Source organism: Hydra vulgaris, chromosome 05 (assembly GCF_038396675.1).
Source record: "Hydra vulgaris chromosome 05, alternate assembly HydraT2T_AEP".
Taxonomy (NCBI): domain Eukaryota; kingdom Metazoa; phylum Cnidaria; class Hydrozoa; order Anthoathecata; family Hydridae; genus Hydra; species Hydra vulgaris.
The window spans coordinates 18,123,483-18,139,018 of record NC_088924.1 but is presented as its reverse complement, the minus strand read 5'-3'; the positions used below and the strand labels follow the sequence as shown (position 1 = coordinate 18,139,018).

The following is a 15,536-nucleotide window of genomic DNA, read 5'->3' as shown; positions in this document are numbered from 1 at the left end:
TTTAAATTTAACTTCTCAAGAAGAATTGGCGACTTGTGTAAAAATCAGTCTTGAAAGAGCTCTCTTGAAGCAATTTCAATTCCAAAACGCTTACAAGCAAAAATAGCCAGAAATGTTAGAACAGTGGCTGGCTAAGCTTTAACAGAAGAAGGTTAAAAAGTTAAGAAAAGAAAAAGACGCAAAACTAATAAAACAAACATATCGTCATATGAGTTTTTGACTTAAATTGGTTAGTTTTCTTAATGCGCAGCTCTATGCAAAACTGCCATCAGATGGCAGTTTAATATATTTCCGAGGCAATTAGATTTATGTGGTTTTGCATAGAGCTGCGCATTAAGAAACCTAACCAATTTAAGTTAAAACCTCAAAAATGAAAAAATCGGACTTAGAAGGTTTTGATAGTAACCCGACAATATGTTGAAATTGCAACAGCAGAAGTAGAAACTCCTGCCGAGAAAGCCAAAAAAAATTGCAAAAAGTAACCAAAGTTTTTCGAAAATGAAAAGCCAGAGATGCAAGTTTTGTGAAAAACTTGTAAAAAAACAAATTGCAGTTTGTAGCTTTGTGAACCTTGTCTCCCAAAAAGATATATAAAAGGCGAAGAATTCTTTTGCACAAAAAAATTGCAGAACCTAGTTTATAAATATTTTGTTTAAAAAAACATAAGCAAGCTTAAGCTTGCTTATGTTTTTTTATTTGTTTTTTTTTTCTAGTTCTTTCTGTTTGCATTATTATTTTGTTTATATTTTAACATTCAAAATAAAAATATTGAATTTATCAATTTATCTATGTTTTTTTCATATAATTTAGAACTGTCTGCTTTAAGGAACAATTTTCCGAAAAGCCAACAGTTTTTAAAAAAATAAAATCTTATTTTCCATAGAAACTTAAAATTAAATTTATTTTTCTTTTTACGCTGCAGAATTGCTTAAATAAACAACTATATTCCAGCAGAAAAATTCAACAAATTCTCAATATTAAAAAAGTTATTTAGCTTTTTGTGAAGAGTGTCCGGTTCGCGGCACTTTCATTCTAAGTGATTTATTTAATTATTTATATTGTATAGTAAATATAAACTTTTAATATCATATCATCAAAAAATATTGGTTCTTTGCAAATTTGGGATGGTTGGGTTTTGGCTGTTTGTAGTGAGTCCTTTTTTGCTGTAGTATGGAATAAACGTAAGTCGCAGGGTAAAGCATAAATGGCTGTTAAATGTTTGACTGAGGGGATAAATTAGTTGTTAGTGCTGATCCTCATCAAAAGAGCAGTAATAATAGACAAGATTCTGAGGAGATGTTTATTACTTAATTACTACTCAAATAATGCTTACACATTAGCATTAATGCGGTAGTGGTGTAGTGGCAGAGTGTTTGTTTCATAAGTGAGAGGTTCGGAGTTCAATCCCCATCACATCCCTGGTGGTACTGCGCTCAACTTGTTTCTCCACCCAGCGGCCTTGTTTGTCAAGGTTTGTGTTTCAGAGATATAGAGTTGAGAGAGGGTTATAACCACAATTAAGAAGCCTCTTTGTCTGTAGTGACCTTCACAGCCTTGAGGAGGTGAATTTAAAAAAAAAATGTTTTTTTTTCATTTTTAGACATTGCATTGTTAAATGTATACTTTTTATTTTGTTGTATTTTTTGTTGTATATCTTTGTTCATTTTAAGTGTTTATAAAAAAAATTTATTTTTCATTTTTTATTTTTGGGTAATTCCATGTCAAATCATCCAGGTCATGTCACCCCATGTTTGGGATTTTGCTAATTTTTTTATATGTTATAGGGTTTATAAAAATTAAGAAAATTTAAAATTTGGAACCTCCAACCCCTTACGGTTCTTGAGATATTTAGGTTTCAATTTTCTTATTTATGCTGACTCAGCATTTTTTGCAAAATGTATTTTTGTCATTAAATAGCAATAATTAATGGACGAAATAAGGTATCATTCTGAAATTTGGTACATAGACAATCTTCCATATGGCGGATACAAATATTAGATTAAAAAAATTTTTAGACCACGTTAAGTACATGTAAATTGAATAATAATGGCATTTATTTTGGGGTATTTTGACGGTCACCTTGACAATTTTTTTTTAGGCATTACTATAACTTACAATATAGGTATCAAACTTCACTATTAATTAAAAATATATTATTGCATTTTTTGACTTTTCTAAATTCAGCCTTTTAAGTAAAGCTTATATAAATGCTGAGTCAGCATAAAATTTATTGCTAACTTATTAATGAAAAAATTAGCTATATCTTAATTTCTGGTTGTAAAAAGTCATTTTCAAAGTCATTTTGAAGGCAATAACAGATGTATATAAATATAAATTCTAAATTTTTTGTACCTGGGGTAGGCCCCCCCCCCCGCCCTCCCAAAAAAAACGAAAATTTTCCTAATTTTGTAAAAAGTTTTTTTTAAGTCATTTTGAGGGCAATGATAAATGTATACGTATTTATAAATATTTGGTACCTGAGGGAGGCTTCCCTTCCCCCTCCCCCATTTTTATTTTATTGCTTCTGTTTAGACTTCATTCTGTAAATATTAGTTTACTGTTACTTTGCAGGAATTTTATATTTGCTTAACTAATTAAAGAATGTTATGAATGATACTATATGATTGGTAAATAAAATAAAATTTAATTACCTTTTAATCATATATATAAGGAAGTCATATAATATGACACATCCTAACAAATAATTTGTAATAAGAGTTTTCTATAAACCAAATAATGTTCATGGTATTTCTAAATAAATTTATTTAGTAAAATATATAAAAATCAGATTTTTCGAATAGAATAAAAACTTTAAATGATGGAAAAGTGTTCTATTGGATTAGAATGTAATGTTGACTGCCACAAGCAAGGTTAAACAAAAATTTCGTGTTGTAAATATTAGTTTCCTATTACTTTGCAGCAATTTTATATTTACTTAACTAATTAATGAATGTTATAAATTATACTAAATGATTGGAAAATAAAATAAAATTTAATTACCTTTTAATCATATATATATAAGGAAGTCATATAACTTAGACACATCCTAACAAATAATTTGTATAAATAAGTCATAGGAATAAGGAATATTTGTATAAATAATTTGTATAAATAAGTCATAGTATAAGGAAGTCATAGACACATCCTAACAAATAATTTGTTTTCCATAAACTAAATAATGTGAATGGTATTTCTAAAAAAATTTATTTAGTAAAATTTTTCAAAATCAGATTTTTATAGATGAATAGATTAAAAAGTTTAAATTATGGAAAAGTGTTCTATAGGATTAGAATGTAATGTTGATTGCCACAAGCAAGGTTTAACAAGAAGACAAGGTCTTTTAGATCTATCAGCGTTTTCAAGTGTTGAAAAACAAGAGTTATTATGGAGAGCTGGTTTATTTGATTGTGAAAAATTGTTTACAACAGTTTGCTATTATCATAGAGAATACTTTGGAGCTGCATTTGAAAGAAAATTTCAGAAATGCTGTAATCTATATAAAAAACATGGAAATCGAAAGAAAAATGTGAAAGGTAATTTTTATACTATTTTGATGAAACAGTTTATTATTTTGATTAAAATAGTAATTAAATAAATTTAAAAAAAATTAGGTACATTTATAAAGTAACAATTACACTCATTTGTTCTTTACAATGATGGTGAGTTGATATTAGTTTTTAGAAATGATTGTTTCCATTTTTCATAGGAAATGTGAAGATATCGCTATCAATGGCAATAACTCTAAAAACACAAGACATTGCTGCTGTACCTGGGTGGAAATTATGCAGTAGTTGTTACAAAAGGGTACATTGTATAAATAAAGAATTAAAATCAATTGATCAATGCTATAGTAGGATTGAGCCTGAACAAGAACAACGTTCATCTCCCAATGAAAGTCTTGGATCTATAGGTGTGTCACCTATTAAGCTTAAATCAATTCCAAAACACCAACGATTACCAGCTGCCAAAAGAAAATTTGATCAAATAACTGGAGCAACAGCAAACAAAATAAAAAAAGTTTATGATATTGATCCTATGATTACATTGACACCATCTTGTACACCATTAAGTTCTTCAATTGATAACCAAATTGACGATCTATACTCACTTTTAAATGAATTGAAAGATAAGATAAAAAATGTGACATCATACTCCGCAAAAATTCAGATATTAACACTAACTCCAGAATCATGGTCACTCGCAAAGTCTGCAGAATTTTTTAATGTATCTAATTACCTAGTACGAGAAGCTAGAAAAGCTAAAAAAAAACATGGAATTTTGCATAAACCATCATCAAAAAAAGGAAAGTCGCTTTCCCACGCAACCATTGATCTTGTTCATAGCTTTTATCAAAGTGACGAGTACACACGAATGCTGCCTGGAAAAAAAGATTTTGTGAGTATAGGGTACAGGCAACACATGCAAAAAAGACTAATATTGATTAATTTAAAGGAACTATATGTAGCATTTAAATTCCAACATTCTAACTTAAACGTCGGATTTTCTAAGTTTTGCAGCCTTCGCCCTAGATGGTGTATAACCACAAACTCGTCTGGCACCCACTGTGTTTGTGTCTGTACCTATCATCAGAATGTTAAGTTGTTAACTGATGCTCTTAAAATTGACAAAGACTATAGAGATTTGATGGAAATGATTGTTTGCAATAGGGATAATGTAGAGTGCATGTTACATCGATGCTGCTTATTGGTATTGGTATTGCTGCTTTAAAAGAATTCTTAACAGCAAAGTTTGACAACAGCAATAAAGAAATAACAATTAACCAATGGCAGCATACAGATAGAACTACGCTGATCAATCAAAAAATTAATATTGAAGATGTTATCGACCTTATATGCAATAAAATAGATAAATTAACATCTCATTCACTTATAGCTAAAAGTCAAGCCAAGTACCTCAAAGACTGTAAAGAGTTATTAAATCAAAATGAGTGTATAGTATTGGGTGACTTTGCAGAGAACTTCCAATTTATTGTTCAGGATGAGGTGCAAAGTTACCATTGGAATAAACCAAAATGTACACTTCACCCTATTATTATTTACTATAAATCAAATGATAAACTACTATTAAAGTCATTTTGCATCCTTTCTGATGACGCTGAGCATGATGTATACTTTGTATATAAAATACAACAGCTCATTACCAATTACATTAAGGCAAACATTCTACAGATTAGTAATATTAAATACTTCACTGATGGATGTGCAGTACAATATAAAAACTTTAAAAACTTTATTAATCTTTGTCATCACAAAGAAGACTTTGATATTGATGCTGAATGGGTTTTTTTTGCTACTAGCCATGGTAAATCTGCTTGTGATGGCATTGGCGGCACAGTAAAACGATTAACTGCACAAGCTAGTTTAAAAAGAACAGTGACTGGACAGATTTTGGAGGTAGATAAGATGTTTGAATTTTGTGTAACCAATATAAAAAACATTCAATTTATTTTAGTTTATAAAATAGAAATAAATGAAGTACGATCATCATTGCAACCAAGGTTTACTATGGGAAGAACCTTGCCAGGAACAAGATCCTTTCACCATTTTATACCAATTGATAAATATACAATTTCTTTTAAAAGGATGAGTCAACAAACTGATGTTCAGACATTTAAGCTTGTGCAGATACCAAATGGCAAGTTATTTATAATCATATGGACTATGTAGCTTGCATGTATGACAGCTTTTGGTGGATTGGAATTATAAACAAAAAAGATGAAGGAGAAGGAGATTATAAAATTCAATTTATGCACCCACATGGTCCCAGTCCAAGTTTTTCTTGGCCTGCACGAGAAGATATGTGTTGGGTCCCATCAAATCATATTTTATGTACCATTGATCCGCCATCTACAACAAATGGTCGTGTATACAAAATTTCAGAAATTGAGTTGGCAAAAATTATTGAACAAAATAATCAAGATTTTTAGAAAAAGTTTCTATTGCGTCATTATTTTTATACTTGTATATAATTTTTTTAAATATAGTTACAATATAATTGTATGTGTAATTAGCACAATTTGGCCACACAAATAAAAATCTCTTGGTAACTTGTCTTTATATATTTTCATTAAAACATTTTTGGAAAGATTTGGTAATATGCCTAATTGCGACCCCCAACCTAGCTGGCATCCAAAAGCTTGATGGAAAAATTTTATGAAAGCAATCCTTATTTTATTGGTATAACAAAATTAGCAAAATATATATAAATTTTTCGTGGTAGGGCGGGTGAGGGGGAAGCCTACCCCATTAAATATTTATAAATACCTAAAAATTTATCATTGCTCTCAAAATGACTTTAAAAATAACTTTTTACAAAAATAGGAAAATTTTCGTTTTTTTTGGGAGGGCGGGGGGGGGGCCTACCCCAGGTACAAAAAATTTAGAATTTATATTTATATACATCTATTATTGCCTTCAAAATGACTTTGAAAATGACTTTTTACAACCAGAAATTAAGATATAGCTAATTTTTTCATTAATAAGTTAGCAATAAATTTTATGCTGACTCAGCATTTATATAAGCTTTACTTGAAAGGCTGAATTTAGAAAAGTCAAAAAATGCAATAATATATTTTTAATTAATAGTGAAGTTTGATACCTATATTGTAAGTTATAGTAATGCCTAAAAAAAAATTATCAAGGTGACATCACAAATTTGACCGTCAAAATACCCCAAAATAAATGCCATTATTATTCAATTTACATGTACTTAACGTGGTCTAAAATTTTTTTTAATTTAATATTTGTATCCGCCATATGGAAGATTGTCTATGTACCAAATTTCAGAATGATACCTTATTTCGTCCATTAATTATTGCTATTTAATGACAAAAATACATTTTGCAAAAAATGCTGAGTCAGCATAAATAAGAAAATTGAAACCTAAATATCTCAAGAACCGTAAGGGGTTGGAGGTTCCAAATTTCAAATTTTCTTAATTTTAATAAACCATATAACAATAAAAAAATTAGCAAAATCCCAAACATAGGGTGACATTTTTTGATTTTTTTGGATGATTTGACATGGAATTACCCTTTTGTAAGTACTGTTTGTGTGCATTGTCTGTCTTATGTATTTTTAAATATTTTTTTATTATTCTTTAGTTTTGTCTCGACAACTGTCAAAAATATGCCATGTTTGAAAAATAATTCTCCTCTATTCTTATGTACTTCATTTTTCCCTCAGGCATTCACTGCTTGTGTGTGTTGCTTTCAGACACTTCTTAACTTCTTTTTATCTAGTAGGGATTTAATCTTGACCTAAAAACCCTTTTTCTTTCTTTGCACCTCTCCAACTTTATTATTTACTTTTATATATAGTGTGTATTTTAGAGATACCTGCGTTTTTTACTTGCATTACTAATCTTTGAGTATCTCTCTTTTGCACTCTTATATCAATTTAATCGGCTTCTTTGCTAATAAGTTTCTCAATTTTTTATTGTATATACTTAATTTTATGTAAAAGATATGTTTACCTCTTTCACCTTAAACTTTTAAAAATTAAATCAGATGGTTTTTAGTTGATTTTTTAAATTCTTTTAAAATTTCAGTTTGTTAAAAACTAAATATAAGAATCTTTTGTTTAGGTAAAAGATTGGCTTTTGATGAAAATTGGCTCCACAAGCCTAAAGATAATTTTAGAATGAATAGTAATTGCATTACAATGGAGCCTCTTGATTATGTTACAGTAAAAAAGATGAGAGAGCAAAGATTAAAGCACCAGAAGATGCACACTATTGTTACAGAACTTTTTTTGTACATTTTTTATGCATGCTTGGTGTTCTTTATTGGTTATTTTTCACGTAGTGGTCTCACTTTCTATCAAACTCGCAATGTTCAGGAACTTTTCAATTTAAAATTAAGATTGCCCGCTAATCCAAACATTCCATTATTTCATAGCAAAAAATTTAATCAAGTTTGTTGCTTTTATAAGTAGAACTATAAAAATAATATGTTTAAAGATCTAGGTTTATAAAAAAATTATATTTCTAATAATATCTCTTAAGTTAAATGAGTATAGTTATATTTTTATCAAATTTTTTTTTTTTTTTTTGTTTATTTATTTATTTTTTTGATTTATTTCATTCTGCTTATTATTTTGATAATTTATTGCCATATAAAAAACTTTTTATTAAATGTGCAAATAGATTCAATCCTCGCAAGATTTTTGGCATTGGATGGAAGATTTTTTTTTATTGCAAGTTTTTCCTGAACCTTGGTATAACATAAGTGATTTTTATGCAAATACAGACATAAAAGATTTCCCTGGAAAACTGTTTTTAAATGATCTTAACTCGAAAATTGTGAATGGGATACGAGTTAGACAAGTTCGTGTAAAGCCAAGTAAGATTCACTCACAGTATTTTTTATTTGTTGGTTTTATTTTATTTATAAAAATTACAATATTTGACTGGTGTTTAGTTAGATGGCATTATTCATTTTTTAAATCTTAAAAGATCTTTAGTTATTCTGTAATTTTTTTATCACACATCTGCTAACATATATTAAAATATACTAACATATCATAATAAGGTTAGAGCTGCTTAGTTTTTTTTCAGACTTTTTCTTAAATAATTGTGAAATTTTTTATTATATTTTCTTCCTTTTGTTTTACCAAGTTTTGAAGTACCAATTTTTGTTTTACCAAGTTTTGGTAATTTTTATCTTTTTGAATATAAAGTTCATTTGGTCTTGTTAACATTTTTAGAGAGTAGTTTTAAAAAATAACTTTGCTTTTTGAACCAGAAACCCAAAAATAAAAAATAAAGTTTAGCAAAGTTTAATTTGATTTATATTTATTAGACCAACTAGTTGATGTTCTAAAAGGCCTTTAATGATCTTTTAACTTTTTTGCGTATATTTAAAAACTTTAAATAAAAGTTTTCAGAGTGGAATAGCTTTAATAGTTATATGTAAAATAAAATAATTGACTTGTTGATGTTATTTGCAAAAATAAAACTTGAAAACTAAATCTCCAAACAACCTTTAATGTATTGAATTGTCTTATTAAGTAAATAAATTATTAAAGATACAGTAAAATATTCATTAATTTTAACGTTACTTACAGTAAATCTAATTAATTTTAAGCATTATTTATGCAATGGACTGTTAAAAGCTTGGTCATATATTCTAGCAATATTTTGCTTTTTTTTAAAAAAGTTCATTTAGTTGTGTTCCAGTATTTATATTTGATAGGAGAGTTCTATATTCAGTAAGAGATTTCTTTCAATTGTCATTAAACAAAGAGCATTTTAAACGTCCATTTAACATTGAGTAATGAAGGTAGTTCTTAAATCTTACCATTCTTTTTCTTTTTCCGACAAATTGCTTGTAAACGTACTAGTGCCTATAAATTCTTCTCATTTGACATGGATAAACAAAGATTTGACAGCAGCAACAGTCGTAAGTTGAAAAACTATTTAGAAAACCTAAATTTCTTTCTGCAAACTCTTAAGTAGTCGGAAGCAATTTTGGGATTATAAAATAGGTTGGGATCCTGACAATCCCAAAATCTTGGGATTGCCTAATATCAATCCTGGGATTTCCTATAAGATTTATGATGAAATTACAACAATTTATGTGTATCAATAAAATAGCTTTTATTTAATTTAAAATTGCAGAAAGAAATTTTATTTTCAGTAGTGCAATAAAAAAGTTATAAAAAAGATTTATCAAGAAGAAAAAAAAGTAGAAACCTCCGCAATATATCATCTACAAAATTGTATACAAAATTTCAAAATTTAACAATTAAAAAAGTTGTTATAACATGTTTGCTGTACTTAGGATACCCAGACTTTGCATTATTATATAATGCAAAGTCTGGGTATAAATTATTATATAATTTGTTATATAATACGAATTTATGTTGTTTGTAATTTAAATATTTTTTAAATATTCGCGGTAGTTAAATTTATTGATAGCTCAGTTATTATTGTTAGTTGTTCTGTTCTGCTCTGTAATTCTGCAAAATAAACCTTTTTCAAACTAAAAAAAAACTCATTTCTTATAAAGTAGACAGCTAAAATTAGAAATTAATTAAGCATGGTATATGTGGATTTTACAATTTAAAGTAACCTGTCTGAAAAAATTCTCACTTGAGTTTAGATTTAGTGCAAATAACAGGTTCAATGCCAGCATAAAAGTGCATTAAACTATTAGGAAAAAAATTTTAAGACCATGGTCTTGATCTACCAGAGACATTGTGTCGATAATGACCAAAGGAGCTAGTGCTATGAAAAAAGTTGGAAGGTTGCTGGCTGCTAATCAACAGTTATGTTTTTCCCACGGGATACATCTTACTGTAATTGATGTTCTTTATAAAAAAATAGAATTCAATGCAAGTCAGTCAGAATTTAAAATGAATTTTCTTACAGTGATTCATTTGAGAATGAGGAAATTTACTGGACTACAATCATGAAAATGTATAACCAAAAATTGAACTAAATAAATTTCATTTTATAAAGTAAAAAATTGTATACAAAAATCACAAATTGATATTCACCCTGTCCATGCGCCATGAAGTGACAAATATTATCAGGGATTATTACAACTAAAGTTTCCATTAAAGTAACATTTAAAGCACTTTGTTGCCAAGATTCTAACCTATTTACAGCCAAAATTGCTATTAATTTTATGCTTACAAAATTAAAAAATGCTGACAATAACACAAGCAATGAAATGCATACAGCATGTAATGGCATGCATGAACGCCATAACTGATTGGACTTCTGCAATACCTGTGTAACTGTTGAAGGTCCATTGTAGTCAATCAAAAAATAATTACTGTGTCTTCTTTATTTAAATTTCGAAAACTTTTGATAGAATTTCTGGAAAGATTAAACGTATCTAATCCTGCTCTAGTAAGAGCATCAGTTATGCTGATATGTCTGGTATGATTATGATCAGTCTGATATGCTGGATTTGATTGAGGAAACTGAAATGGTACCTGAGTCTGTAAGTAATATTTTAAGTATTGAAGAGGAACTTGGTTCCTCTTCAATACTTAAAATATTACTTACAGAAAGACAATCACCCATGCAACCAGTTAGACATGAAACATTGTTATTGAAAATTCAAAAAGAAAAGACACTTGGAAAGTTATGGTACCTGTGGCAATTATTTAGAAAGAGCTTAGTCATTTCTAATGACCGTGAAACCAACAAGTGTCAAGACTTAGCGGGCATTTTCCGCTGGACTGTTCAATACAAACATTCATAACAAAAAATTTTCAATTTTAAAAATGAGGATGCAGAAGTTAAGTTTTTCAAAATCTTAACAGAAATTTTTTTCATTTTCGATTTGATTACCACATAAATAAGTTTTGACCCCTCCCAGTAGACATTCAAGCACTTTTTCATTGATTGATAATGAATCCACATTAGTGGATGTTAAAATTTCACTATTATATGAGTCCTGCTAGTTCTCATATAATAGTAAAAAAAAATTTCTATAAAGTTTATCAACTTGGATTTTAAAAGAACCAGAACTTTATAGAGATTTTAGAAATATTTATGGTTATAAATAAAAATCAATCAAATAAATTTTATATTTAAAAAAAAAGCAATATTTTTTAACCAAAATTGATTGAGTAGTTTTTTAAAATATTTTGTTGCAATGATTAATTTTTTCAAAGTGCTTTTAATAAAAAAGAGTTCATTTTTTAAAATCTTTATAAAGTTCTTTGAAGCCCAAGTTGATATACATTCAAAGGCGCATTTGTTATAAGGCAAACCTATGCAACTGCCTAAGGGCGCCGACAAAAAAGGGGCGCCCCTAAATTTATATCAAATAATCATAATTATTTATAAGTTTATTTGAATTCTTTTAAATGGATTCCATGGTTTATTTTGAAATGATGCATACAGAATATATATAAGAATATAGGTTGTTGACTCTTTAAGTGTATTTGTAAACTTTTTAAATGTATTTGGCTTTAGGAGTAAAAAGAGGAGACTGCTTCAAACGAATAATATGCATAATTTATTACATAAAATTGTCTTTTTTGACATCATTAGCGTAGACTTGTGCCAATTCACAAGATTTTACATCTAAAGAATCTGGTTACTAATTTTTTAATTAGGTCATTGAGAATCTTGAAGAAATAGTTTTCGCAATATCAAATCTTGATAAAGTTTTTAAAATAAAATGATCAAGGGCATAGAAGATATTTACCTTTCTAAGATTTTATTTATAATATTTTAAGATATTACGCTGCATTTGCAGATTTATTGCAAAATCATTTTTTTTCATTCAGTCAGATATTTAGTTTCAAAGCGAGAAGACCTGCAACAGCGCTTGCTTCACCCAAAATGTCAATCCATGATAAAAGGACGCAACCAAGATCACTAATTAGTTGTTGAATGAACAACTTTGTTATCTATAGTTAGTGAAGTTGACTGAGACAAACAACTTACTTTGTCAACAACTTGAATAATTTTACCAAAAGGCTAAAAGTACATTACTTTCAAACAATTCAAGATCAAGATCCTCTATAAGTGTGATTGAGGGCAACAATAATTTCTCGTGTTCGTTTTGCATCTGATTTAATAGCAGTAATCCAAGCTGACCACATGATATCTGAAAGGTTGTGAAAAGAAATTCCTGTCAATTTTTGAAAAATCTTTCACCCAGCTGGATTGCAGCTAAAGAATACGTAAAGAGTTCAGATGTTACCAAAAAAGTCTAAGACCAAGATTAGTTTGCATGTACTCCTGTATTTTTCTCCATGTTTTCAACTAAAAGAAAACGTTCATTTAACTACCAGCTTTTTACGTTGAAATTAAAATGTACAAAACAAAGAATAAAAGTGATTTGTTCTGTGTGTGACACATTCAGTGTCTTATTGGTAATGACCATAAATTGTCCTACTTTACTAACTTCCTTTAAAAGAACACACTGCACCAATGATGCCTACTCATGTATGAACATAATGGATCTGCATCTGAAGTTCCTTTTTTTGGCGATAAACTACGTTTTCTAGATCGTTTTTTAATATTTTGTTGTTATTTGGAATCATTTACAGAGCTCCAAGAAAATTGCACTCCTAAAGCAGGAGTTTGACCTGTTAAAATAATAAGACAAGAAAGGTAAAAAAATTAGATACACTAAATTAGATAGTTTCATAAATAATAAACAAGTAACATTAATTTCAGAAAAAGTTTGCAGATGTGTTTCATTGTGGAGTTAACAATTATCGATTAGGTGTGTTAATATCACCTGATATTAACACACCTAATGATTTAAAGAAAATAAAAACAGTGAAGACAATAATAATGAAAAACATCTGCTAGTTGCTCTTTAATGTTTAATCACACCAACATTAAAAAGAATGTGATCCTGCTAAATGGCAACGGTGTGATAAATTTACTATTACATATTTATGTAAAAAGAATTGCATTAGTCAAAAAATCCCTACAGGTTCTCCTCAACAAAAAAGTTTTATGCGGTAAAGTAGTTAGATATTTAAATATAAATGCTTTTTTGAAGAAGTTTACAAAATAGTGAGTTTATATGGCAAAACTATCTAGTATATCTCAGCACAAAAATACATTACAGCATTGACAGTTTGAAGCAGTTCTAAAGCAACGATTTTTAGGTGGCTGTAATTCAAATGTGAATAAATTATTAAATTCAGAAACTCTAAAGGGAAAAATTAATTGAGTTCAAGTGCTCAAACAGGTTGTTTGCATTATAATATAACCGAACATTGCCTTTAAGAGGAATAACCCAAGTAATTGGAAACGTGAATAAGGGTAATTTTTTTAAATGGCATGTGAATTTGTTGCAAAATTTGAACCGTTTTTAGCCGCACATATTGAAAAATAGGGAAATCCAGAAGACGGTAGGACATCTTATTTATCGTCAATCATATTCGAAGAAATTGTTATAATAATGGCAGAAAAACATCATATACTTAAGAAAGTAAATAAAGAAAAAAATTTCTCAATTAACGTTGACTCTACTCCCGACTTATCGCATACTTATCAACTCATTTTGATTATTAGATGTGTCAAAAACAAAGTCCCCGAGGATGAAGTCCCCAAAGAGCTTTTTTTGAATTACTTTGAAAATGTAGGACATTATTATTTCAATTTAATTGCATTTAAATAAAAATACAAAAAGGTGATACAGGTAGTTTGAGAATTACTCTTTTGTAACACCAAGTTTAAAACAGTAAACAGTGTTTCTGAATATTGTATGTTTTTAAATTCGATTTAAATAAAGACAATAAAGAAGAATGCACCATATAACAAGGTAAAGAATTCTGTATCTTAATAACTCTTTCATAGAAAAAAAATCTCTTTCTAACATTGATGTTACGTGATGTTAATTTTTGGGAAAGACATCTAGTTGAATAACAAGTAGGAGCGAGAGTAAAAAACTCAAATGGGCAAAAAAAAAAAGGCAAATCAACCAAATTGTGCATAATTTTAAAAGTCATTAAAAGATTAAATTTTATTCTCCGGCATTCAAGAGAGTCAAGATTGAAGATATCAAATCTTGAAGCATAGTCTTTGTATGGAATACAACACTGTTTGCAAACAATTCTTGTATAATGTTTCTGGACCTTTTCTATCCGACGTATATCTTTTAAGAGATACGGATTCCACACAGGGGTACATGACTCTAAAATTGGTCAAATATAAACTTTATAGACTCTTATCAAAAGTTGAGAATCATTACTGATGAAAGACGTTAAGAGTAAGCACAAGAACTTGCTTTGCTAGCAATATAAGAACAATGATTGGAAAATTTCAAATTGGAAGAAATAAATATCCAAATGTCTTTAATTGAATCAATTGATTCGATAGGCGCATTAATATCCAATAAGTATGAATGTACTGGTAATGGATTCTTTTCGTATTGTAGGTGAAAACATTTTTTGGTAGATATATTGAGTTGACAATTGTTTGACCATTGTGAAATTCTTTGTAAGGTTTTGACAAGGTTGATATTATTTTCGTCTTTCCTCGCTTGGTACAACTTGCTATCGTCTGCAAAAAGCTTGATTCCACAATCCCCCTCAATACATGAGGTTATATCGTTTATAAAAATTAAAAATAAAATGGGTCCCAAAACAGTTTCTTAAGGTATTCCACTTTTTACATGAATGTTGTTTGAGTATGAATCATTGATACAAACATATTGAAAACGATTTGTTAAGAAGTTTGTAACCCAATTTAGCAACTCATACTTGATACCATAACAACGCAGTTTAAATAGTAACTTCGGGTGAGATACAGTATTGAAGGCTTTTTCCAAATCTATGTAGATAATATCAACTATCTTTTTATTATTAACAGCAGTGGTCCACTCATTTTATGTTGTCAACATCTGTGTACATGTGTATCTACACTTTAAGAAACCGCACTGATGCACAGAAATGAAATTATTCAGGAGTAAATAACTTGTAACACTTGTAACACAATTATTGATTCTATAATTTTACAAACAATACATGTCATGTAAATAGGTCTGAAATTTGTGGGTAACAACAGGTTCCCTTTTTTAAATATCG

The 15,536-nt window shown here is 28.6% G+C and overlaps 1 protein-coding gene across 2 annotated transcripts in view; it reads left to right on the top strand.

Annotated features, from left to right (window-relative positions):
* LOC136080649 (uncharacterized) overlaps positions 1 to 15,536 on the top strand; it is a 273,327-nt gene that overhangs the window by 242,898 nt on the left and 14,893 nt on the right. For both annotated transcript variants that reach the window (XM_065797575.1, XM_065797576.1), the window contains 2 exons: positions 7,606 to 7,934; positions 8,167 to 8,362. In XM_065797575.1, the coding sequence (XP_065653647.1) occupies positions 7,606 to 7,934; positions 8,167 to 8,362 (525 nt within the window). The remainder of the gene's footprint in view (positions 1 to 7,605; positions 7,935 to 8,166; positions 8,363 to 15,536) is intronic.